Source organism: Pseudopipra pipra, chromosome 10 (genome assembly GCF_036250125.1).
Source record: "Pseudopipra pipra isolate bDixPip1 chromosome 10, bDixPip1.hap1, whole genome shotgun sequence".
NCBI classification, from domain to species: Eukaryota; Metazoa; Chordata; class Aves; order Passeriformes; family Pipridae; genus Pseudopipra; species Pseudopipra pipra.
Genome location: NC_087558.1, coordinates 7,957,123 through 7,985,060, shown reverse-complemented (window position 1 = coordinate 7,985,060; position 27,938 = coordinate 7,957,123). Strand labels below are relative to the sequence as shown.

The 27,938-nt window shown below is 43.4% G+C and overlaps 1 protein-coding gene and 1 long non-coding RNA gene across 6 annotated transcripts in view; one reads left to right on the top strand and one right to left on the bottom strand.

Moving 5' to 3' along the window:
- LOC135419504 (uncharacterized) overlaps positions 1-27,938 on the bottom strand; it is a 280,805-nt gene that overhangs the window by 40,857 nt on the left and 212,010 nt on the right. For all 5 annotated transcript variants that reach the window (XR_010433024.1, XR_010433025.1, XR_010433026.1 and 2 more), the window contains exon 4: positions 6,969-7,244. Coding sequence is in view for 2 of the 5 variants with exons in the window: in XM_064665930.1 (XP_064522000.1) it covers positions 6,969-7,244 (276 nt within the window). In the remaining 3 variants the exon portion in view is untranslated. The remainder of the gene's footprint in view (positions 1-6,968; positions 7,245-27,938) is intronic.
- Positions 9,279-15,616, top strand: LOC135419506 (uncharacterized). The gene is made up of 2 exons (XR_010433029.1): positions 9,279-10,955; positions 14,535-15,616. It is a non-coding gene; the product is annotated as an uncharacterized LOC135419506 (long non-coding RNA).

Sequence of the window (27,938 nt, the reverse complement as noted above, 5' to 3'; positions counted from 1 at the left end):
TGCAGATAAATTTCCTCTCTCCTCTCTGATGCTGTAGCAGTCCAGTGCCCAGGAGCCGAAGTTAGTCAGGAAAGTTCTATTGCACTAACTATACCCCACTCTCTGGGGAATTTCAGTCATCACATGGTGAGTTTGCGGTAGCATGCCGAGGAAAACTTGGGGGGCTATAGTCTGGAATGCCCTAGAATAAAAGCTACATTTGGAGTGGGTACGGACAGGGGCAGGGGCCGGGGGAGCCCTGCGGCCCGAGCCGCCTTCCCCAGCCCCTGCACGCTCCCGAGGCGGGGAAAATGCAGGATGTCCTTGGCCAAATAAGTATCTCACACGGCGACGACCGAAGACCCGAGGAGACCCGCCGGGCCCAGAAAGAAAGAGCTCAGGGAAACTTGGGAAGTTTGGCGGGGTCGAGCGCGGGTGAGGCTGGGGCCACCCTCCCTGCGAGGCCCGAGGGCGGCTGTGAGGGGGACCTGGGGGGAGCCGAGGCACCGCAGCAAGTGTAATCCACTCTGCTTGCGTTTTGGATATTTTTTATTATTATTTAAAACGATTTAATCTCCTTTTTGTCCCTGCCTGTCCAGCAAGTAGCCTGATTGTCGCTCTCAGAAGTGGCATTACACGTACAAACTAAGGAGGGGGCGAGCCACGGCCGGGCCCGCCAAGACCCCATTTCGCCCAATAATTTCATTCAAGGGCTCTAAGGACACTTGAAAAGCCGGGGAATGCCGAGGGAGCCCCGCGCTGCTCCGGGCCTTTCCTTTCATCCCGCTTCTCCCGAATGGAACCGCAGGGCGAGCACACGTGTGGGCAGAGCACGGCCCGGGTCCAGGCCCGGTCGCAGGGCTGGGGGCTTGCGGGAGGTTGCGGGGGCGGCTCCCCCGCACCACCGATCTCACCCCGTGCCCAACGAGCCAACCCGCTGCCACGGCACCTGCCGGCGACCACCGCATGCGGGAGCCGGGGCTGAGGGGCTAGGGCGGTAAAAAACACGCTGCTGAGAGGTTAAAAAAAAGGGGGCTGGGTGGGGGGGGGAAACGAAAACAGAAAGAAGCAGCTCCATTTTGGTCCAGTACTACAAGAAGCAAATTAAAAAAAAAAATAAAATAATAAAACTCAGATCCTGGAAGGAGTTTAACGTACACAATAAACGGCATAAAAGCCGACTCGCACACACCACCTCTCGAAGTCGCTTTCAAAAGGCTTCTCAATAAATGGAGAAGCCGATTGTCCAAACAGGCTTCCAGGATTCTTCATAAATAGCCAACAGCCTTCTCAAGCTCCCCGCGATTTTTGCCCTGCATCTAAAATCATACTCCCGGGATTTCTTTCCCATAGGAGAGTATAAGTGCAGCCCGTACTTTTTCTTACCTGACCTTAAAAATAAATCAGAAAATCAAGACCACTGATGACGATAAACTTAGGAATTACTGCGCAGCATAGCGGGGTGAAATTACAGTTGAATATTGGCTCTTTAGCGGGAAGGCAACCCCCTCGAGCGGGATCCTTTTTGGCAGTCTATTTAAAGTTATCTTTCCTTCCTAGTTTTATAAGAACAAATGAGTTTTCTTTTCCCATTGTAGTTGAATGAACTCATGTATATTAAACACAAAACCCCTCCTGAAGAACGCTAACTGCTTTGCCTAAACCCACAAAGGCACAAAAATCCAGAATTGAAGGTTTCCAATTCCTGAATAAGTCCCCTTAACTCTCTCAGGCTCGCAGGAGAGAGAGACTGGGGACATTCTCTGAAAGTCTTAATGCCTGGAAGGGGCTATCTCAAATGTATTGTCTTTTCCTAAAGTTGAGGCTTCTATTTTATTTCCCTCTTTCCTCTTCACCATCTTTGTGTTGACTTAAGAAAATAATGGTCTAAAAAAGTGTCTGTTCATGGGATCACACGTGTCGCCCAAATCAAATGAAGTCCTCTTTGGCCCCGGCACAGTTTTGATGGAATTATTCCGGCTCTTCCATTGAATTCACACCATTTCCCAAAGAAGCTCTGGCAGTTTCAATGGGAACGCCTGAGGCACAGCCTGGGGTGCTTCAAGGATGCTTCTCTCAGTGCACCTCAAACCCTGGCATCCCGAGGCATGGTTTGAAAAGTACATTAAAAAAAAAAAAAAAAAGAAAAGAAAAAGAAAAAAAAGTCCTTTCCAGTGATTCTCAGATCACTGACACGATCGCCCATAATGGAGCCAAGACGGTGACTTTTATCTCGCTGTTCCTCATAGTCCTTAATTTGGAGCTCATTGACAGGACAGACGGTAATGACACTTTCAGAACTGTTATGGTCTAGAGTGACAATCTCTCCATCTCGCCCATGGTTTATTGACACCATGGGCTCATTGTGTCAACTTAGGCTTGTGATTTCAGAATTCTCCAGCGACGGGCTCGTTGGGAGGATTTTAATTCAAATTATAGACTAGCTGTCTATACTGTGAATTCATATTTAGACGGCGCTTAATCGGAGCGGAGAGATGGTGCTATAAATAATAACAACAACGCTTCCCATGTGTCTATCCACTGTCCTCCACCCGAAGACCTTAAAGAGCCTTTACCAGAGGAGGTCCAGGAGCAGGGGAGGGAGGCGACGGAGTCTCAGGCTCCTCCAAGGCAGCAAAGGGGAGCCCGCCTGACTCCCCGAACATCCTCCACCCGGGCCGAGGCCATGGATGTGTTTGCGATCAGCGGCGGCCGGAGAAGCGCTTTAGACACATAATGACCTGTAACACTGCTGGGTTGGGTTGGGTTGAGGTGTGGGGTGCTGTCCGAGGGGTGTCACAACCCTTTTTTTTGTGGAAATCACTGGTCAGCGGGGCTTGTCCAAACACCCCGCCTGCTCTTGTGGAAGCTTTCCCGGTGGGTCCAGATGACTGTGAGGAGAAGGATCCGGGGGGGTGCCCACGGGCTGGGCTTGCTCCAGCAGCGGGAGAGGAGGGGCAGAGCTGCGGGTGTTCAGGCCAGCAGGTGCCAGGGACAGGCTCAAGGGGAACGCAAGAAAAGGTGAAGTGGGAAATTGGCATTTGAGGTTGTTTTTCTGGTTTGTTTCTTCAGCTCTTCCCTTCCACCGCTCGAGAGAGATATAGGAAATGCCGGCATCCAAAAAAATTCTCCTTCCAAAAGATATAAATAAACTAAAAATGCACTTTTCCTCCAATTGGAGATGAACGAGACTGAACAGAGAGCTAACCCCCTCTTGCTGCCAGCTGAGCATAGAGCTGACCCCCCCTTGATGCCAGCTGTCTGCCAAGCCTGGGACCCGATCCCAGATTTACAGCATTTGCTCCCTGGAGTAAAGTCCGCGGAATAAAACCGGGCAGCTGAGTTACCGACTGAGCCCCCAGGAAAACCGCATTTTGGTTAAACCGATCAGTCGGGACCCTTGACTTTATGTGCCAACTTCTGCCTTTCAGAGGGGGGAGTTTACGACCCCTTTACAGCCCCCTCACAACTGCTGTTTCTAAGGGGAGCACTAACAGCCCCTCTCCTGGAACCGGGTTAATCATTCACCTTTCGGCAGGAGTCACTAAATTTTTTGTAAAGTGCCTCCTGACGTTAAACCGTATGTACGAACCGCTCTGCGTTTTTTCCGTTTCCTGTGGTAATTGACATATAATATCTCTGTTTCTAACTAGCAGATCTATACAGATGTATATTTTTGCTTAATTTCAGAGTTATGTATACCGAACACATGCTAACTAAAGAAACAGTAGAGGAAATTTGGGAATTCCTTGTGCAGGAAATCTGTGCAGGGCTCTTACTATTATTTATAGAAAATGCCATGTCTTTATTTTGGGCGCTCTTACTACAGAATTGCCTTATTAGGAGTCTCGAGAGGAGATCAAACTGAAAGAATGGAGTCAGTATACTCAGCGCGACAAACAATAATATTTCATAAAAATCTAGTAGAATATAATTTCTAAAGTGAAAAGTTTATTGTGAGACCAACAACCATAGGGTTCTTCTAATAGAAAATCTGTGGCGCTATGACTTTCATCCAGATTGTCAACAGAAAATACAAAATAACCCCAATTTAGCAGAAATAATTTGGTTTCCATTAGTCTTTCTCTTCGCACGCAAGACCCATAAACCGTGCTGGGTATTACCGCAACTCGCAAATACCGCCGTTAAAAGCACTACATAGAGCTACGCGGATGCCTATAAAATAAGTAGAGAATTAATCTAAAAAGTTACTGACAATGCAGCCCGTCACATATTTTGGTTAATCGTTTTGTATCACCAGATTTCTTTTAAATCTGTCATCTCCACAACGAGGAAATAAAAACGCACTCCAGGCATTCACTGAAGATAACGCTTCTTCCTTTTCCAGAATTGGGGGAGGGGGTGTTTATTTTGCTCCTTTTTTTTTTTTTTTTTTTTTTTTTTTTTGAGGAGGGGGATTGAGACGACTTTATTGCTTCGGGTTTAAACATATGTCATTTTACAAAATGTTTCCTTAATGAAAAGGAAACGTTCAAGGCTGCTCACAAGCAACACCTGTCAACACTGACTTACTTAAGACACCTTCGGAGGAAAACATAAGCACGAGCTTCTGAAAGGCTGGCATTTGCTGACAGCACTGGAACACCGAAGTTGGGAACGAGGAAAAATTAATCCTTATTTTTGTGCCTAACGCTGACAATAAAGAAGATGTTCTTTCGGGGATGTCCTGCTGCCCGCTCGGGGCGGCGGGTCCCGCAGCAGCACCTCTACTCTGCCTGGGCGCGGGAGAGCATCACACACTGACATTTCTATAAGACCCAGGCTTATGGGAGGCTCTGCTTAGAAACAAATCCGTGGCATTTAAATTTTTTTTTTTTTTGGTCACGTTTGTATACCCACAGAGCAAACAGCACAAGCTGGAGGCGGCTTCCCTGCCCGCGGCTCCTGGGCTGGGCTATCCGCTCACCCTGCCTGCACTTCACCGTGTTTACTTTAACCCCCCCACTCCAGAGACTCCAAGACGCTTCCATGCGCCTGTTCCTCGCCTCTCCGTGGATGCCGTCCCGGCGCTCCCGCTCCACCCGCGGGCGAGTCTCTCCCGCGGAATTCCCCGCGGGCACCCCCGGCGCGGCCGACAGGGGGCGCCGCCTCCCGCCCGGAGCGGCCGCAGGAGCGGGGGGAGCCCGGGGGGGTCCGGGAGGGACCGGGGGGGCCCAGGGGGAAACCGGGGAGCCCGGAGCCGAGCGGGGTCGAGTACAGATCTTTAGTCGTCGTGGATAAAAAGAGATTAAAGGCTAAATTCTTTTTTTTTTTTTTTTTTGTCAATTTTAACCAACTACGGAAATGTAGAGCTTTCAATCCTTTGATGTTTCCCCAGAAAGAAACTGTTATATCGGGTTGTGAAATTACATCGTCTCAGAGCCAGCGAACCAGCCGTGGAGTGCTAAAATAATTTAATTAAAAATAATAATAATATAAGGACCCGAGCTTCCGCAGAGGCACTTAAAAGCTGACACGTGCTCCTCCGTCTCCCCTCTCCCTAGCGCTCCCGATGTTTCCTGACTGCCGTTTGATGGGAATAATTAAAAATAAGATAACCCCACGCTAGCAGGGAGCTCGCATCCCTCGCTTGCAGCACGCTGTCCTCACCCTGCCCCTGCACGGCCGGCCCTACCGCCCAGCTCCGCTCCGCAGGGGCAGAAGAGCATAAAAAAGCAAATCGCTAAAATCATAAATCAAATGTTGGACTTTTACCATATTAACACTAAATAAAATTGTAACCGGCTACCCACTTTCCCCCTACTACAAAACCCCTTCACCTGTATTTAAATAGCACGTCTTTAATTACAGCAGTTGGGGATGTATGAGGCTGAAATGAAATTAGCAGTCATTACCAGTCCTTTAACTCTGTGGTGCTTTTGATCAGCACTAAATTAGCTTTCCAGTCCTAACAAAGGCTCTATAGCAAGCAGTGGGCTGTAAATAAGACAGCTCGACCTGCCCTCAACACCTTTTCTCTTGTCAATCACAGCTCTATCATTCAGCCCAAGATTAACCTTTATCTACCAAATTCTTACCAAAAAAAAAAAAAAGAAAAAAAGAAAAAAAAAGGGCCGAGGCTGGAGGGGGGGGGAAGAGGGGGGAAGTCCAACCTCAACTTTGCTAACTGTATCTAAAAAGAGCTTCTCTTTAAACAGTATTATAATGAGCCCAGGTGTCAAAATCGGTCCTTTCCCAGACCCAAGTGCATCCGAAGGCAATCAAACGTAAGGATGATTTATTATCACCGGAGCGCTGCCCGGCCATGCGCCGCCTTCCCCCCCCCCCGGTGTACCCCCTTCTTGGGCGTGCGAGGCCCGAGGAGCCCCGCCGGGCTGATCCCCCCTTTCCCCGGGATGGGGCCGGGAACGCTGCACGCCGCCGGAGGGATCGGGCCGGGAACGCTCCGCGCCGCCCACAGGGGGCGGCAGAGAGAGGCGGCCGCGGGCCCTCCGCCAGCGCTGCGCGCCCGGGAACCCCCGCGGCGGCCGCTCCGCGCCCCGCGCACGGCCCCGGCCCTGCGGACCCACCTCCCGGCGAGGGGAACCCGCGGCGCAGCGCTGGGAGCGCCGCGGTGGCTCCGTGCCCGCCGCCCAGAGCGATGCGCGCTGCGCAGCCGGGAGTGCGCGCCGCTCCGCGGGGAGCGCCGAAATAGCGGCCCCGTCTGAAACACCCCCGGGGCGCGGCGGGGGAGCGTCCCGGCTCCGCTCCAGCGCTCTCCGCGGGCCGTGTGCTCCCGGGGAGAGGGGAGGGCAGGGCAGGGGCAGCCTGCGGACCGGGAGCGCCTCCGCCCAGCCGTGCGCTCGGCGCTGCGCGGCCGCGCAATTTCAGCCGACCCCAAACCCGCGCGCGAGTTCCCCGAGGTTAAAGCGGCGGAGCTCGGGCCGGCGGGTCGTAGGTGGGAAGCTACACTTCCAGATCATTTTAAAGGTCACGGGGGAGGAGGGGGGAAAAACTGCGAATGTCAAAGTTGTGCTGCAGCTACTTACATGTCGGTGCCAGAGCAGGGTGGTGGCTGTGAGCGGTTTGATTGGCAGCTCAACGTGAAAGTCCGCGCGGACTCCGGAGCCCGGCGCAGCCCCGGGGGTCTGAACACTTTTCACCGGACAGAGGCAGTTGAAGGAAGCTCGCACGTCCCCTTCTTTTCTCCTCTCCTCCTCCATCCAGGACAGAGAATGAATCCATTTCGGTTTTTCTTCCCTCGGCTCTCCTTCCGTTTGCCTACACATCCTCCAAGTCCTAGCCCTAGCTTTTAACTGCAGTCCCTGGAACAAGAGGGGAAAAAATCGTTTATGGCTTAAAAAATCCAAATGGCTGATTTCGTGTGTGTGTTATAAGAATGCACCCACAACAACAAAAAAGTCACTTCTCTGTCCCCCACCGTACAGCAGAAGAATAATAAAAAAGCTTTATATTTTTGCAGTGGGTATTCAAAGATAATTTGATGCCATTGTTTCTGCTACAGATGGTTCTTTTTAATACAATAACACTGCTCTTTGTGCATACTACACACAATAAAAATCGAAAGCGTTCTCCTGAATAACCATTTTGTTCTCGCTTGTATACAGGCCAACAAAAGCTGCCGTGAGGTAATGGGTTCTGTTTATTGAAGGCATAGAATAGAGGTTTGATAAAGATTTTTGTATATGGGGGAAAAAAAATTAAAATAAAGACCTTGCAAGGTCGAGCTGATCTCTGCGTATTTATTACCACTGAAATATTTTATCAATATATTTTTTTGAGTTGCAGCTGCAGGGATCCTTCCTCCCCTCCCCCCATCCATAATCAGCCCAAACATCTGTTTCTTTGAATTTAGGGAGATCTGTAGTCGTGGCCAGACCTAAAAATCCAGACTTTACGAGCCAGCGGGGCAAAGGGGCTCAGCGCGAAGGCAGCGGGCGATGGGGAGGCGAGGCTGAGCAGCCCCGGCTGTGCCTGTGCGCGCCTATCTTTGTGTGCCTTGCTTTGCAATCTGCTGTCCACGCACACGCGCACACAAAGGCGCAAACTGGTGCTAACAGCCGTCGGGATTAGCCCACGGGATTTTCCGGCGCGCGGCGTTTCCCTGCACTCCAACACCCTCCGCGGCGCGCAGCTCCCGCGCAGAGCGGCTGTTGCGCGGGTTTTGCGCGACCGTTGCGCGCCGCCGCCCGTAAAGTTCCTCAGAGCCTCCAGAGCCGCCCCCACAGACGGGGCTCCGGGTGTGCCCCTGCCGGGACCGCGGGCTGCGGAGCGCAGCGGGCAGCGGCAACCGGGAGCCGGCGAGTGCCGAGGGTGCTGCGGGCTCCAGCAGAGTTCTGGTGCGTTGCTAACTTTCTGTCAAGTAATGAATAAATTAGCACCGCTGAAGGGGGAAATAAATGTTAGAGGGAACAGTCAAGACCCACAACGATTTTTTTTTTTGTCGTGGAAATTGTTTCACAGGTCAAGAATTCTGCATCCGAAAGTCGCCCAGTTACCTAGTTTGGGATCTGGTTACGACTGTAGCAACTCGAAGAGAGCCCCAAAGCAGAAGAAAGTGCTTAGACAATGGGGCTCTGCGGGAAAGTTGTTAGTCAGTGACTGTGTTTGTCTACCTTTCTATAGGAATTAATACCACAGTTCTCTGTGCCTCTGTAGCCTGGACTGACAGTAATCCACCTCTGTGACTTCTGCCCTTTGTGTTTTCACAAAACTCGGCTCACTTGTAGCACGACAACAGCATGGAATAATGACTTTAACCTTCAAACGTTCTTTAATTAGCTTTTTCAGCAAACTAAAAGATGCTCAAATGAGCCCTTTGACAAAAACTGACCTGAGCCTTCAAATTCTACTTTCACTTTTAGGACTAAGACGTTATTGGTTCACAACTCGTCTGAAGTCATCTAATAAGGGATTATTTAGGAACTATTACCCACACGCCAATTAAAGCCTCTCCGATGAAATTCGGGAGACAAAGATAAGCATCAAAACGGAAAATTAAACTATTTGCACATGGCTTGTTTTTCAACAACCCATTTTCCATCTCAGGATAAACATCTTCGCGCCAGCTCGCTCCGCCGGAGCGGGGAGGGTGCGGGGAGCCTCTCCGGGGCGGCCGCGGAGCGGCGGCCGCGGCCCCGCCGGTAGCTCCCGCAGCAGCGGCCCCGCAGCCCCCGCACAGGGGGCCGCGCTGCCGGGGACGGGCGAGCTCTGCTTTCCAGGCTTAACGCCAAGAGGAGGCTCGCAGGGAGGGTGGCAGAGCTCACCTCCGGGCACGGAGTTCAACCAACCTCCTGTCATTTTGCAATAGCCTTTACATGTTAAGGAGGAGCGGGGGGGGGAGGGGGGGGGGTGGGTTTGAAGTGGTATAGAAGATCCAAACGTGCCAAAGTTCGGAATCGTGTAAGAACTTTCCTAAGATTCGCGAAGAAAGTACCACTTCTCCTGAAGATGTATTTTATTTCTCAGAGCAGTGAAGGAAAGAAATTAGCAGGAAATGAGTATTTTGCTACCTACGGTGGTTCTCTGGGTTAAATGGGAACAAGGTTCTGAACAGTTTAATACTGACTTATCAGTGAAAGATGATATCTCTTTCTCTTTCCAGCCAGAATATCCCGATGGCTCAGAAATCTTACGTCGTTCTTAACCACTGTATACAAATTTTGGAGAGAGTTTCCAGACAAATTATAGCAGCATCCTACGGCAAGCTGACAAAGAGATTCCAAGAATGCCACGCATCTAGGAGGGAAATACGAATCCCTCTCTTTAGCCTGAAGCACGAAATTGGCTTAAAGCTCATTTTGCAGATAACCAGAAACGAAATCAGCAGTGCGTGGACCGGGTGGCTACAACTTTCTAATGCTTTGCAGCAATTTCTATTACTTTCTGGAGGGAAAGAAAAACAAACTAACAAAAGTAAAAAAGTGAACCACAGATTGGAAGGGCTCTGAAAGAAATTCGCATCTCAACACGCATTTTTCGCCCTGGTCTGCGGAGGGCTGGTCTCCCACACGGGCATTGGTACCCTTAAGCCTCTGTGTCGAGACCGATCCTACGGGCTGGGAAAATAAATATCCTAGATTTGGACTTTCACAATTCATTTTAGGCTAGGAAAAAAAACCCCACCTGCATCCAGGTGCATAGATAAAATAACGGATCACCCCAAATAAGCTATTTATAGATATATCTCGAAGTTGTGTGTTCAAACAGAACAGACCAATAAGGTGTTTACCAGACACGGTCTCCCGTAGAGGGGCTGAGTGCCGGAGTCTGACTCCCAACTGTGTCCAGAAAAAGAATAATTTCAGACTTTTGGAGTTCTGACCCAGGACAAAGCACTGAAACACTGGCGCTGTTTCAAAAAAGAGGGGGCAGCCAGGATGCTGTTGCTATTTTTCGCCCCTAGCCAATATTTCTGCCCTTGCCGTGTCCGATACTGCTCAACCACAGCCACTGCCGGGCTCCGCCGCGCACGGACCGCGCTCCCCCTCCCCGGGGCTCCGAAGTTAGTCTTCCCCGGAGGAGCAGAGGTTAACACCGAACTGCACAAGCCCTTCTTTCCCATTCTGGCTCGCTGACAAGAGGGTTAAAGTTTAATATCAGCGGGCTGTCCCGAGTCACCGCCTGCCCACGGCTGCCCACCCGTCCCGGGCCGTCCCGGGTGGGGACGGCGGGTCCCGCCGCCCCCGCACCCCTCGCCCCGGACTCTGGGGAGACTGCGGGACCCGGGTGCGGGGCCCACAGCAGCATTCGCCCACCCCCCGCTAACCCCGCGTTTCCTTCGGGACTTCTTTCCCGACCAAAGGAGCGTCCCAATCCATTTCTAGAAGTTCTCACCCTCTCGTTTCACTTTAACGACGTTCGTGCTTTTCTAGTCAAAAAAGCTACGAGGGGGAGGCGTGGTGTGCTGTCCGGGCACCGGATGCTGAGGAATACACTCCTCGGGAAGGATGGACACGCTTCCCACCACGCCGCAGCCTTGAAACACACCACGTCTCGGGATACACCGATAGCAGGTTTTTTTTTTTTTTGGTTGCTCTCCCCAGTCCTCCAGGATATGACGGTAGAAAATCCAGTTACTGAGAAGCAAAGAAGCTGTACCGCACAAGAGCAGCTCTGGAGGAGCGGCAGGTTTGCAGGACGGGCAGGCCCTTCACTGCATGGAAATCTATCGAGGAGCTTTAGATGTGCCTCCTAAAATTGCAGAGTTTTCCACTGTTTAGTTTTTTTCATGATTGCTTTGGGAGACTCAAGACCTGTTCATTTATTACCTCAACATTTACTGCAATATTTTTGCTATGGGTAGCTGTGGTGACAAATATGCCTTTACTGAAAGATGACCACATGGTATAGGATAAATTTCTCCTGTGAAGAAGAGTAGAAAGTATAGCACTGGTAATATTATGTATTTTGTCCAAATATCTCTGGCACTCGATACCTTTATACATTCAATTCCTTAGATGGCAACGTTCTTTGGAACTGGACATTTTTTTTTACATACTAAAGCTGGATTTATCAAATAAGTGAAACTTATTTGCAATAACTCTTAAATTCCTGTGTATGCTATGTCTGCCTTACAAATATATTGATTCTAAAAATGTTTTGGTAAGTAAAAATAAAATAAATAAACAATGAGCGTACATGTGCACACACTATATATATATATACACACTTAACACTGCATTCTTCATGCCCATGCAGATGGTATATACTATATATATGATAATATACAAATACAGTCTAGTGGCCGGTATATAATGTTGCACATTCAGAGGAGTCAGAAACTCCCTTAACTCATAATTCCACACATGGACATGGAGTTTACATGTGCTCTCACATCTTAAATGATGTGGGAAACATGATTCTTAATGCTAAATTCTGAATATGTTACCATGGAGAAGGTGATAATTCACAACCTACAAGCAGGTCCATTCTCAAAACTTAGGTTTTCATTACCAACTTATTTCTGCTGTTAGCAGGCTGGAACTGGAAAGGAGAGCACCAATCTTGGCAGGAGGATCCCAGTGAAGTCTAGAGAGCTCATCACTGGCAGTATTCTGACTGGCACTTTTTTTCATCATCATTTATTTAAGATATAAGGGGTGAATTTGGGGAAATTAATTTCTTTCTCTGTGGTTCCGGTATGGTTTCAAGTAGTCCATCACCACCTCATGACAGCAACATCTGCTGATCCCCATAACTTGCAGTGACTTACCGACTTTATGAGGTAAATTCAGTTAATTTGGACACATCCACATTCAGTTAGACCCTCACAATACTTGCCCTTATTGTTCTCATTTTTTTCCCCATCTAGCCACTATAGAGCCTCAAATAAATCAGGGTCCATAATGGGCCACAACACACTTCTTTCTCTGAACAACACAGGCCCTAAGCAGGAATCCCTATGCATAATTTGAAACCCTCCACAAGTATTACAGAGTAGCAATTCCAAGGTTCCTGACAGGTCAAGAAACCCGGGTTATTTGAAAGAACGTTAATAAATGAGAATATGCAGAAATAAGGGATAGTTATTTGCATCAGGAAAAGGGTAAAAACCTCATACTGTAGCTGGCACTGAATTAAAAAGTATACAGCGGATTAGATATCAAGCACTCCTATCAAATACAAGGCCCAGGAACCTAGGGGGAGTGAAGTGTGTAAGAGCAGATGCTTAGAAGGTAAAACACCCCAATTAACCTCATTATCTGTTACAAAACTGTACTATTAATATTCTGTGTTTTTTCAACTCACTGTTGTTGTTGTTGTTGAAGAGAATCTGTTGACTATAGCATATGTTTTGCTGTAGTCTCCCAAATCAGCATTGCCCTTCTTAAGGTCAGGGGAATGTATCTTAAAACATTCATATATTTAAAAAATATGTATTGTTATTTTAATAGGCACTGTGGATAGTTTAATTTGTATCTGTATTAAATTAAACATATGGTGAACAGGGTATAATAGATTTTCTATAATTTAGCTGCCAATGTGGCAACAGAAGCCAGTTACTCTCACCAGCAGACTTGTCAGTGGTTTGTTTACTAGCTTATTTGAATTAAAATAAAGCTTCGCTTCTGCTGACTGCACATCATTATCTATGAGACCATAATCCTGCTAGCAAATCCTATATCTTCCAGAACTGGCTCTTTTGTTTGGGATTACTGAGAGCTTAGCCTATAACAAAGAGGAATAAGGCATCCCTCTCATCCTCGTAATTAAGTGTGGGGAGTAATTTAGAAACAAACCCAGAAAGATGTACAATTTGGAGTTCTGCTTCTATACAGGATTGGGGAAAAGAAGAGGCCAAACACTGGTTATGTTAGCACAATATTTAAACTATTAAACTACTGTATAACAGGAATCCAGCTTTTAAAAAGAAATGGCAACTATCAATAAAGTATTTAGTTGCTTTACACTGGAGACATTTTTTGCTTATCTGAAGGTATGCTGGCAAATTTGGGTGGAGCTTGAAGACTGAACACTATTTTAAACCTCAGTTTTTCTATATGCATATACTAACGTTAAAACTTCTATAACACCTCAGTTTTTAAATTAAAGAGCATAATTTAATATACGAAACATTTTTTTTAAAGTACTCCTTAAATGTTTTAAATATTTCTGAATAAGAATATGTTCTAGGAATAGGAATACCTCTGGCAGCTGAACGTGCTTGTTTAAGTGCTCTATTTTGATACCACCAAGATTTATATTTTCCTTTGGGAAAACAAGTGGCTTGAAGTTGTTACCATTTTACAGCTATGACTACAGCAGTCAGGAAGAAAATAAAGAATATTTTAATACAGATATTCTGAGGTCAGCCAATAGTATATCATCGATCTTTTGAATCATCCAAATCTGTTTCTTCTCAAAACAAGAGTAATGCCAAATACAAGTAATAGAAATTAATAACTAGGTCACAAAAATAGAAGCCTCAGGAGTATACAGATACACAATATCTATTAGCAGAGGGCTAATAAGGACAGGGGTTGATTTATAAAAGTCTTCGACATTAATTGTCACAGATGGGAATTCTGAGGACCTCTGTGAAACCAAATGAGGCCCTAGTGAATTATAAAGCAGGTCCTTAGACTTTAAAAACATTTAGGCAAAGTGACAGTTCAGAACATCTGTTAGCCTTCTGTCTGAGTATAAACTGGATGTCATGGAGTGCACAGCTGTAGGCATTTTCTGCCTCTTTTTGCCAACATCTGTCACAGCATTACAGTAATATAGGTAATTATCAACACCTCATATAAACTGTTTGCTATTTTAATTTCTGAATAAGTAAAATTAGCATTATACCCTCTTGCACAAAAAAAAAAAAAAAATCCAGCAGGGGAAGAATACACATTCCCTTTTAAAGCTGAATGACAGATCTCATAATTTTAGGAGAGCTGAAACTCAGACAAAAATCTCTACTACAAATAAGGTCCTTAGGATAACATAAAAGACTTAGGTGAGAACAAGTTTAAATATTCTCCTTTTCTCTCTCTGTTACTTAAAAAAAGACATCTAAGTCTCATCTGTCATAAGCAAAGAAGATCAGTAGCAAGAAAAGACAGGAAACCGTTAATCATCTATGTTTTTTTTCCATGCAGAAGCAGCTGTCAAATGATGTATGTTTTACCACAGTAACAAAGCCAAGGGCTCATCATCACCAAGCAATTTTACTGTCAGCTGGTCATCCTTCTTCTCAACAGTAACAAAGTAAGAGACCACCTTGCATCAGTGCACAGAAGCTTGACCTGATGCCGAAGTGAGTGGGGTAATAACCCACAGGACTTTCAGAAATAAAGGCATATTCCAGGGGTCCCTTGGCAACTAAACAGAAAGGGGCACACAGGAAAAGAGATGCTCTGAACAAATAGGCCTTTAAGCCAACTTTTCAAGGCCACATCCAGTTACCCCATAAGAGATGAAAAAACACCGCCCAGTCCTGAAGATCATCTGCCTGATGGTGGACAGCACAGAGAAGATTGCAAAAAGTGACCAGGTACTTTGGGTTCCTCAGTTTTGGAGGCCCAGGTGATACACTTTGTAAGAGCATGATTTACAGAAGGCAGTTGCTTATCATTTGTGATAATCTGGCTCCTGTGACATGTTGCTAGCTGAACACCAAAACCATCAGCCACTTTGACAACAGTGGCCCATGTGGTGGTTGCCTTAATGAGAGCAATTTTATAAGTGCCCTTCATGGCCTTGTAGAGCAGAGGATAAAGAATGGTAGAACAACAAAGCAATGCTGTAACAACAGCAGTGGAGGCACGTTGGTCTGAACATGCGGGTATGAACCTGGTGATAGAAAATAATCATGTGGCAATGAGTTTTACGAAATTTCATGGAAGTGATGATCATATCCAGCTCATACTTATTTTGCTTTCACCACAAAAAGAATAGCACCTCTACTAGAAGCTAATGTTCCAACATGGAAAACCTGAAAAAGTGCCTTTAGCTCTTTTTATAAAGGAGGCATATGGAACAAAGTGGTCACCAATATGCTATTTTTAGTGCCTGAACTACAGTCCAGAAGATAATACCCAATTACTTGATATAGTGCTCTATACACTCTCTGAACAACAATAGTGGACTGAGAAGCAAGAGAAAGCACCAGAATATGGTTTTGAAGTCATTCAGATTTCATGTATTTTATTTTCTTCTAAAAATAAAGGCTTTGAAAAGAGGTGCAGTGTTGTCCAGGTTGAAGGAGGGGGGACAGAGAGGAGCTGAAAGGGAGATGAGAGCAGATGGAGGTTGAGACCTTGACTACAGGAAAAGACAGCTAGGGCACAGAGAGCCAGAAATCTAGAGAAAAGAAAGAGAAAGTGATTCTGGGGTGTACAGCAGAGAAAGGCATCCATGTAGCTATAAGCCTGTCGTATCTGTACCTGGTAAGGAGCACCACATTCAGGACAATCTATTCTGTTGGGGGCAATACAGGATTTTGCTAATTCTGTTGTTTCCCCTAATTTCCACTCTGATGGACTGTGAATTGTGGTGGCCGAGTTGCAGATACATGTTTTTTTAATAGCCTCTGCTAACAGTTTTACTGAGGACATAGAGCACAGCCCTGTGCCAGTACAGTTTGAGGCTGATCCAGCAATTTTGGAAGGAGATGCACAGATACCTTGCTGTCTGGCTTTCTTATTTTCCCCTTTTCTGTTTCTTACTGCCTCTGCAGCGTTTATTACATCTCCTCCTATTTTCTCCTCATGCACAGTCAAAATTAGCTGAAATTGTGGACCTACTCCACTCAGTCTGAGGTCCACCACTCTAACAAAGACTATTCAGTGATAAGAACTGTTTTTACTGAGGTCCTAAACCACTTGTGAGATGTTCGTAGGTTGGGACTATTTCTTTCAAGAGCTCCATCCCTCCACTGAACAATTACTGCTCTGGCTTTTCTTGCCAACTGTAACTCTGCATCCAGGTGGATGTTGGGGCAGGTTCTACCAAATTACAAACTGCAGGATAAATATTTTCCTCCTACTTTTGGTTTCAATGTTAAGATTCTTAAACATCTATTTTAACACTTGCAAATAAAACTATCTTACATATTCCCATCACCCTACTACCTAAATGCATTGTTCAAATGCCAAAGACTATGTGAGCTATTGCAGATCACATAATAGGTGCCTACGCATTCACTATTCTAGTAATATTTATTATTGAAACAGACTGTTTTGTAAAGAGCTCTGAGATACCTAGGCCATAAAAAGTGTGATATAAAACAAAATGCTATTCAGTTCAATAGATGTCTGATAAGAAAAGAACCCTAAAATTTGAACAGTTCCTCCTCCCCTTAATCGGTCCTAACAATGTACCCCAGTCTCGGTGCTCCTGCACGCAGCAATATCTGTCTTTTAAAGAGAGGAATAGGAACGTGCAGCTAAAAGAGAGTGCTCATTGGTAGAACATTGTTAGGTGGTTTATAATTGATAGTTTTCAGCATCAGCACAAAGGTAAGGGCTTTAGCCTTGAATACTACTCACTAACAATATACCCACATTCAGAAAACTAGTGCTAAATGTATTTATTAAAATAAATACTTTAAAATAGTCTGCTTTTCATACAAAGTAATTATCTTACACTATGTGTAAAAGGTACTTTTGTAATCAATGGTATACAACCAGCTTCAGATACAACCACACACACATCCCATTACACACAGTGATGCTCATCAGATTGCTTGGGACTGAATCATTTCATTATGTTCTGTAGCTTAATTCTTCAATTCCTGTAGCTTCAGCTGGAATTCATCCAGATCAGCCCCGCTTTCTAAGATTCAATCAAAATACTTCAAGGCCACAACCACCAAATAGTACAATCGGCTCTAAACACAGAATAAGGTATTTCATACTTTTTATAGGCTCATAGTTCCTGTTCTAATAGTGCCAGGACAACAGGGATTTTTTTCCTTTTTTTTTTTTTTTTTTTTTTTTTCACGTCTAACCTATTAATTACCAAAGGACAAGAGAAGTATTTTGTGGGTATAAATGAATTTTGTAGCAGTCAAAATAGGCAGTCCAAATAGACAGTCAGAATAGACAGTAGCAATCAGCTGGAGAATTTTAAATGCTCTAAATTTACACAAGTCCTGCCTAAGAAGCTAATCACTAAGAAACTAATGCATTATTTTTTTTTGGTATATATATACATTGGGTATTCCAGAACAGTCAAGAGATAAAACAAAAAATAAAAAGCAGAAAAAAATACAATATAGTAACAGGTCATGTTTTTTCCACTGAATCAGACAAAAATAATCTCACTAATAGAATGGGGTGAGTAATCATAAGGGTTAAAAATGGTTAATTTTATTTGGTTTTCTGTAGAATCCTATCTCTTTTAATTAATTTGCAAGTATTTGAATGACCACCAATTTATTCATAAAAATATTTGAGAGTTGTAGGCTATGCAAATTCTATTACTAATTAGTGTCTGTCAGTGTCTGATGATCAGATACTTGTACTTATAATTCTTACACCTACAAACATTTTTTCATACAATACACCAGAAGGCTTCTGTACTTGTGTAGAGTGGACAGCACTGATCTTGAGTGGCTTTTTCCTCCCAGGATCAGTGTTTCCATGGCGAGTCCTGTGGGGATCTATCTTGTCTTTTCTTCTCCGCAGTAGGCATTTAGGGATAATAAAATAGTTAGTGAAGAGGTATGTTCTATGCTATTTTCAATAAGCTGATGATAGTCAACATCACAATCCAGACCCACAAAGGCACTGGGAAATCAAAGAGCCTTAGGCTTCTCAATACATTTGTCCGTATGAGCCTACACCTCTCAAGTATCTGATTTATCCTTTGAAATGTTCCACCTTGTGGGGACAGGGACACAGAACAGAGTTAAATGACCAAAGATCTCTGGATAAGATCGAAATGGTGCTGGCTGATCATCAAATGACAGTCATAGGACTTCTCTACCTTTGATTTTATCTATCCTTTGTAGTGCACATGGACAATGTGGAGCTGTTGTTGGCCCTCACTGCTCTTGGGTGCATGGTGACAATGTCCAGGACACTTCTTACCATCCAGAGAAGCAAAAGGGAACTGTGCTGTTAATTCTAATTTTTATGTAATTGAGATTCCCTTAAGAGCTTGTCATAACACTACTCAGGTAGCGACAAAAGCTAAATTAGAAAACCAGAATCCTATAGACTAATTTAGTCCTGATATTTATAAGATCCTAGGATCCTGTCCAGCCTAATGTCTATGAATAGTTCCACCGGAAAAAAATCACTTAGACACTTGAGCGCATTGGTAACTGCTGGACTGGAGCCTTGGTGAGTCAATTCATACTGCTAGTACTGCTCCTCCAGTGCCAAATGCTTGAAATTTGTCTTTTTGTGTCCTTTTTCTACATTTACTCATGCTAATAATCTAATCTTACATACTAAATATGATGATATCATTTAGGATGCTCCAATTATGGAAAAAAATAATAATCCAAATGAAAAGTCCTTTGCAACACATATCATCTCCTCATCCTATTGCCATTAAAATGTTCAATTTCAAAGGACCAAGCATAATTTTCTTTTCCTTACTCTCTTTTTTTTCGTCATTCGTTTTATTTCCATTACAACTCTGGGAAAGGATGTACTTCAGTAGATGATAACTGAGACTACACTATTTAATAGATGTAGGAGCTATTCTGCATTTCAGGATGACTAAATTTAGTCCTACTAAGAAAGAAGAAGTTTTATATTTCTTTTAACAGGACACTTTTTGCGGATTAACTAACTCACATTACTTTTCTTGAAGGAAAGTAAAAAAGAACATTTGCTTGATTTTAAGCATTCTGCATCATTAAAAATGCAAATTGTAAACACAATGATACATGCACACATACATGGAAAAAGTCATCCACTTAAATGGTCAAATCACAGAAACCCTCATATGAGCTAATTTACTCTCCCTTCCCACTATAAAATAGCAGAAAAATGAGAGTGCTCTATTGCAGAGAGTGAATAACAATTTTATTTCCAGTATGTATAAGCCAGCTAATCAGTTTCAGGGCTGTAACCAGACTTTTCAAGTACCTTCTATGGAATTCAGGAAAAGGTAAGAACTTCATAGCTTTAGTTTGTGTGATTGCAGATTCACACAGCACAAGACCCGATTACATGAAATCTGAAACCATAAGAATGGTGGCACCAGGGCTGTGTCCAGCCCTGCATCCTCCTCCAACAGGAAAGGTCGTTGGAAGTGCAAAGAAGAGCATTAGGAGAGAGTGAGCACAAAGTGCTTTTTCACTACCATCTCCAGCTACTTGAAGTTCAGGAACTTTCTGAATCTAAACCAGATTTTTATAGGATTTTGATAAATTTTGCATTCCTTTACTTGCCCCCCCCCTTTTTTTTCCCCTAATCGTGTAAGCATTACCAAAATTCCATGGCAACGAGTTTCAGAGCTGATTTATGGGCAATGTAAAATACTACTTCTCTCTTTGTTTTTAATCCTCTGCCTAATAATTTTCTTTGCTGCCCTCATGCCTTGCTCTGGCTGTTGCTGATTCAGCTTAGGAGATTAGTGTCACCACCTTTTCTTAGCTACTTCCCATTGGAAGTTCTCATTCCAACACAACTGCACATACACTCAGTCTGTGAACAGGTTTCATTCAAATTATCTAGTTTATCTTTTTTTTCCTTTGGTTGTTTGTTTTAAATCGAATCACATTGACAGAACACATGCAATTCTGCTAGCAAGTGTCAAGCTGCCATAAATGTTGATAGAGAAGGAAAAGAAGGGACAAATAACAGGGACAAGGAGTGGTTGGCAACTTTTCACCCAGATCAGCAGCAGATTGTTAACATGAGAATGTTCACATGGATGTTCTCAGGACTGTAGGAGTCACAGTGTCACTAGGTCATCGTGGCTTTGTGTCTGCCATGCCAACAAGTGGAAATTTGCATGGAAACCCACTGGGATGGAAAAAGTAGTCTATGTGTGGTTCTCTGCAACTTTCTGGTTTGAAAGCATGATAAACCTGGCCACAGCCTGGCAGGAAGGTTATGGTGTGACTTTTCCTCTACAGATGGTCTTTAGTCATTCCTTACAAGTAATGGAAACTGCTGAACTATTCTGGCCTCTGCTTTTGCTCTTTTTAAACGAGAAGATTTTGACTTACCTAGTTTTTCTGGTTTGGTCTTTTTTTTCTATTTTTCAGTAGGAAGATTTTATTTTAGAATTATCTTCACAGGGTGCAGTTACTTGCTAGTAAAAAATGATTAAAAATAATAGTTTATTTGCCATTGGAAAGAAGTGGTTTGCTTGCCTGCAGTAAACAAGGCTACAGAAATATGCAATGGAATCCTTAATGCCTGCCCGCAATTATGTTGCAGGTAATCATACTGTCCAGCTACCTCTTCCTTCCCGTTTTTTTCTATCAAAAGTTGAAACAGAGAAACTGCAAAATTTATTTCATCTGTTAGATAGAATAGTTTCCACTGGACTTAACAGAGAACCTAATGTTCCCATCAGCGGACTCAACATTCTGAACTCTGAGGATGTCACTGAAAGCTCTTTACCTGCGGCACAGGGTATTGCAGGAGCTGCTGTGCAAATTGTCAGATCCTTGTTCCAAATTACTCAAAGCTCACTGAGCCTTTGGGTATATCATATTATCCATCTTTGGTTCATCATCTATTTAAACTTTTAGGAACAGAGGGGAAGAATTACTTTCATTTCTGGGTAACAGAGTGTCTGGCTTGGATTTCACTTCTATTTGTGACTGGACATTCATTTAATTGAGTGGGTTTTGAGATGAGAAGATGTTGCAGGATTTATACTTTGTCAGTAAATAAGTATTTTATAAAGATCAGGATAGATATCTGGTGTTGAAAAAACCCCAAAAAACTTTTATCTGTTGGAATGGCAAAAGTACCTACTGATATTTTCTCAAGTCTTTCCTCAGAAAATACCTTGTCTTTTTCCCCTTACTATTATGTTTCAGCCTGTGAGCCACTTTTCCTCCTGCCAGCACCTGCTGGAGCATAAACAATTTTAAAACAAGATGATCTGTCAGCTGAAAACAATAGTAGGATACTTATTTTTAAATTATTTTGATTACCGAGTTAGCTGTGTCTACCTTGAGACATTTCAACAATATAAGTCAAATTAAGCAAAGGAGTGAACTCAAATTTAGAGCATTAGTTAAACTAAAATAAATTCCTGTCAGATTACTTTTATTCAGAATAGCTGGTTTTACTTTGTCTGTATCTCTGCCCCATTGAGTTAGTTACTTTTTCCAGCAAATCTTGCTTTTTTAAGTTTATTGCCGTGAAGATCAGGTCATGGAAATATTTCCTCCAAAGGAGAATCCTCTTCTCTCTGAGAAGATATCCTGAAGGATAAAGAAATGCTTGGAGCACACTCTCCCCTTGCTGATCATGTGTTGTCTATTTTGGTGTTGCACTGAACCAGTCATTTCTCATCCAGCACACAAGTTTACGTGGCATTTACCAAATTTAACCTGGTAAATCCACAGAGCATCAGGGTGTGTCATCTGCAGACCAGCAGTACACTAACACCTCCTATGGATCAGGGCTTCCCTGACCACCTGACATAGTGCCCTGATTTTTTTTAACTGGCAAAATATAAGGAGCCTACAAGAGAAAGGAGTGAAGTGTAACAGTGTTTTCTTGCTATATGCTGTTTACCAATTAATTTGATTGCTTTTGTTAGCTACTGTTATTCACTTAATGGAAGTTGTGCACAAACAGTATGATTTAGTAGATATTCTACTGGTAAAAACTACAGAAAGCTGGAGGAGTTGGTACTGTGAACATTCCCTTTCTGCACAAAGATTGCAGGGCAGCTAAGGCAGCAAGATGAAAGCTCATTTGTCCCTTTTCCAGTACCAGGAAGCAGAAATTAAAAGAGAAGTGTTGAGTAAGACACTATACTCCAGTGACAGCTGCTCACCAGGGAAGAAGTTTGGAGTCCTACAGCCTTACAAAAGTGAAGGACAGCTTTACAGTCCCTGCCCTCTTTTCTCGATCCCATGTCAACTCAGAAGCCAGCCAATACTCCATCCAGCCAAGGGACCAGGTTTGGTGTTGTATTACTTTTTCTAGGGTAACTTTTCTCAGAGTTCTATATTCAAATTTGTAAAAATGAAACTGTAAATGTCACTGATTTTTTTTCAGATGTTGCTAACATTTCATTTTATGACCAATGCTGTTGTTTGTAAGCTTATCAAAACCAAAATGAAAAATTGTTCCTCCTCCCCACATGAAATTTGAAACAGACTTCTGTCATAAAGCTCCCAAGTTAAAACCTTGTTTCATTAAAAAGGTTTATTTTCTTTAGTTTAGAAACATAATCAGGAGTTTAATGAGAATGGAATACAGCTGTAGCCTTATGTCCCATATTTATTTTTGATCTTCAATTCAGATACAATGTATATTTGGAGCATAGTTATATATAATTATAATATTTCTTCCTAATGTGATTTTACAATAATTTTAAAGAAACTTTGTTACATACAACATATTCCAAACTTCTGCCATTTCTACTTACTTACACTATCTTTGTCATTAAAATAAATTATCCTTTCATTTGAAATGGTGAGTACTATTGATTGAGATCCTTGGAAATTTTCACATAACAATAGAGTAATCTTTGGGAAGATTGCCTTCTGTATGGTCTATCTTTTATCTTCTCATGGCAGTTTCCATGATGTGTGAGATTGTTAATACTCAGAATGTTCCTAGAATTTCAAGGGATTTTCCTTTCAGTTGTTCTGTGCTCAGATAATTCAGAAACATGGACATGAGGACTAAGAATTTCCACCTGATTTTCTGGGATAGCCTGCATTTGGTACAGCATCCAGAGGACAGATCTAAGGTTGTCAATAATTAATACTGCTGAGGGAACCCTCCTGCCTGTACATGCTGTGCTGCAGTACAACTGGGAAGAAATTAAGGCATACTTAGGTACTAACAGACCATTTATGTACCCAACTGAAGATGGTAGAAAGCCTTATTCACAAACATGTTTCCACTAAATAACCCCAAATTGCAGATTATTCACCCAGTGCAGCCTAAGAACAAAGTTACTCACTGCAGTCACACCCCCTTCTCCACAAGAGGTAGAACCTCTGCGACAACACTGCTGACACAAATCAGTACTGTAACAGGTTTCTCTGTCTAGAAGCACTACAGAATACTGAGTGCAAATCAGTGTTGAAAACCACACTACAGAATATTAAGAACATTCTGCAGTCACTTTTTAGCTGCAGAGTACAGCTTCCTAAAATGTAAGTCATGGTGTCCTTAGGCAGAAACAATGTGGTATTGTTTTTTAATACAACACCCCAAAATATTCCCAAGAACACCTTGTCTCATGTAGACAAATGCACACTTTACTAATGAAATAAATAAGCAATATGCATGGAATATGAATCAAAAAAATGAAGTTGTGCTTGTGCCTGGAGAACTCACAACTAAATGGATGATGTTACTTGTCCACATTATTGACCCCCTCACTTTTCCTTCTAACTGCCATTTACCACTAATATACAAACTGGTTACTTTGCCCCAGACAGGAACTGGGCACCTCAATGAAATAACTGGGGAAGCTCTCCAAAACTGGAGGGCCATCAGACAGGATTTCTACCTGAAAACCACACTGCAATGCAATGAGCCTTGCGGCTCCTGATTGAGGTGGATGGCAAGGGGTCCCTGAGCACACCACAAGGCTCTCCTTGGGAATGAGTGAGCCTAAGAAGTGGGGGACTGGTTTTCACCCAATGCAAAGAGAACTGGGAAGGCATTGGATTCACCCAGGGAAAGAGGTCAAGTGTAGAGGGGTCTGTCTTTATTCAGTTTCTAACTAGTATACTGTAAAAAGGAAGACAGATAAAACAATTATTTGCTAAGACCAGTGTTACTTGCTTCACTCTCACATCATCCTCAAGGCATTTAAACAGAAGACAGAGGTCCCTAACAAAGCATCTTCATTAGCTCAGTGCAGCTGCTGTGCTAATGCAAACTACCTGCTGCTGGATCAGCTTGTGTGAGGCTGCACCTGTGTCCTCACAGAACTACTGCAGCTTCCATATACATGGCCATCCAAGGAACTGACCCACTTAGAGCAGAGAGGGACAAGCAATTTGCAAAGAATTTTGCAAATCTCACCAGCCAGTACATATCCAGCTATCTGGTTAATTGCCTCCAGCTGTAATTTCTTTCTGTTTCAGTTGGCAGCATGCACCCCTCATGAATTTGTTGGGAAATACAATGCAATTCCTTTCCTTTCTTCATCAAATCTACCCTGCTTTGAAGTTTTTGGTTATATGGCCAACCCATGTGACCATAAGCGTTATTACAGCCAAAGGTGAGAATAAAGTCCCCTACACAGAGACTACTCCACTTTGTGCACTTCTCTAAGTACAAGCCAGGTGCCCAGAGGAGGAAGATGAGCACATACAAAAGGGCTTCAGTAATTTCCTGCAGTTTCAGATTCCTCAGCTTTGAGTTACAGCCAAATCTTTCAGAATACTTTCATTTACACATATTTGGTTTAATTAGATTAAAATAATAAAAGTGTCCGGTTCCTAAACCACTTAATATTCACTGCAACATGAAGAAATAAATAAATCTGGTGAATTACAGGAATGCATGGCAATTATCAGGTAAATCTTGAAAAAATCATAAGCCCTTGACCAAGTATTGTACCTTTCATACAGATTAAAAAAATGCCGCAGTTTCTATGTCTTAAAATCACAACAAACTTCAGCACCAAGAGCTGCCACTTGCTCACAGTGACACAGCAAATCATATAAAAAAGTAGGGATCTTTCAGTGGCCACAGATTTCTACCTGGTAGGTTGTATCAAGACTTACACACGCCCCAGCGTGAGTGCACAACATTCCTGTCACCTGAGCTGAGGAAGAGCCAGGGAAAGCACTGGCCCTCATGGGAAATAAACTGGGCCCTGTAGGCTGCAGGCACAAGAAAATCTGCCAGATCTGGAGTCCTGCTTTTCACTGAGCCATTTCTTTCCTCATGGCAAAGAAAGGGGACTGGCAGTGACAGGGGAATAACAACCTCTCTGCTAGAACACATTCAACCAACACTGCCAACAAAGAGGGGAAGGTTCCTAGTTTTCTGTTTGTGATTACACTGTTTTGTCATTGCTGTCAGGATGTGCCTATGCAATATGTGCCTCTCTGATGTCTCGTGCCTGTATGTTTCATTTTTAGCTGAGTGGGATGTACAGTAATTAGCCACTCATTCTCCTTGTCTATTCTCTGCATTTTGTTTCGTTTCCTTCACTTACAGGATTTTGGCAAGCCTTCGGCCTTATTGGCAACTCTTTCCCTTCTCTCCCATCTGAACCTCCTCTGTCAATTTTCTTCTCACTGCTTGGGAGATGACAGTTTATATATTTGTACACAGGAGTGAACGTGCCAATATGCCCCAAATATGGACTGTGCAATCAAATTATCATGAGTTTGGCGGAATGCTATTCTGGATTATTTCCTCCAAAAATATAACATTCCAATTGCAAACAATTTACAGCCAACAAAGTACTGTTTGAATCAAACATATGTGGTGAAGTTGAGGGTTTTGTAATTCAAAATGGAAAATTTTTGCTCCTGGGCTTTTTTTTTTCCCCCTTCTCCTTTTCATTAAGAATTGTTGCCTTTGGGTGGATTTTTGCTTTGAGAGTGCAAGTTGCTCTCATTGACATTACCAGGACTTATATGAGAATAAAGAGTGGAAAATGAATAGCTTTTAGCGGTTCAGGTTGATGGAACAATTTCATCTCTTCTCAGTTAATGCTTTACAACACTCCATGAGTTTTTATCTCATATCAGAAGTTTTACAGCTGTAGGGACCAATTTGAAGATCCCCTTTAGAGTTCTTTTCCTTTGCAGGAACATTGCCAAATTAGCGAGAAAAAAAGACACAGAATCAAGTCCAAAACCAGCTAAGGACAACTAGTCAAGTTTTTTCATTGGTATTTTATTTTTTGATTTATTTGTAACTTGCTTAAATACATACATATATTTTCCTATTTAATAAATGGAGCTTTAAATTTATCAGGTGTTAAATGAAGAAATAGATCTTTTAGTAATGCAAGAAATTCATAATGTAATACTTCAGGGGATGTTTGAAAAATCCAGACCTGTCAAGGATTTTCCTCCTGTTTTTAAAGAGTAATTAAAACTCAGGAGCAAAAATGAAGCAAGGGTCTTTTCCTAGAGTCCTTTTCTCACAGTTATTGGTTTGGAAATACACTTTAATATCAGAACCTATTTTTTGTTTCCTTACATTCCTGTGGCTGTAAGTTCAGTTGAATCAATTCAGGTCATTCAGATTAAAACCAATTTATAAAATATATACTTGAGTATACACATATGAATATATACCATTTATTTATTTTGCTCAAACCAGATCTGGGACCACTAAGGTGCTGAAATGCTGACTGGCAGTAGCTTGCCTGTGTCTCAAAAACAAATCAAATGTGTATAAACTTGCAAAATACCGAACCTATGTTTCCTCACCCTACTGACATATTCCTAATCCAGGATGTAAAGAGGAAATGAAATATGAAGACCTTGTCTCAGAAATGAAGAGTTAGAAACTGTTCCAGCCATGCTTTCCTAACTCACAAGGAAGGTGTCAGACGAGATTAATCAGTAGAAATCCAGCTACTCTTGAGAGCCTTAGAGTGTCCTGTGCCCCTGCAGGTGAGATCAAGTGAGCAGAACCCAACTGCAGGGAACTTATATCTGCCTGGAGAGCAGCAACAGCACAAGATACAACAGAGCTGCAAGTGTACAGACCAGCAATTACTCTCATTACAAACAAAATCCCACCAAACTGCAACGAAGATGCAAAGGGACAACGCACACCTACAGCAGCTAGAATTTCATTTTATGCAGTTTAAGAAAACGGTAATTGGTCTTTGTAACCTCTCTTTGTAGTAAGCCACTAGAGAGATACTACAGCTTGTCACCTCAGCTGTAGACTCCAGGGGAGGATTAACACCTGCTAACTCCCCAGAACTGTACAGTCACACAACAGCTATACCTGTACAGCACAACATACACACGTAGCAATCATGCAACAGCCCTGTGCTCGTCAGTTAGCTCTGGGATGTGTGTCAAGCTAACAAGAAGTACTGCATGCAACATTTTGTGTAGCTTGACATCATTTATTCTTTAAGATGCAGGAGAGGCTGTCTGGATACTCCAGCATTTTGAACTGCTGGTCCTTAAGGCCCTATGAAGCAGCTCTTACATTTTGCACTAATCTCTTTTTTCCCCTAGTACCAAAGAGATGCCATATGGCCCTTGAACAGACAAATCATATGGTGTTTTGCCCTTTCTTTTTAATTCCATTGGCTTTACCTTTCTCAAGTTGCATTCCCAGTTGATGAACAACGTCCTTAACCTCTTGAGTGGTCCTGGACTTCCACTAGACATACACCAACATGACACTTGTGCTGACTTTGAATATACACTGGATGTCAACAATGTTACT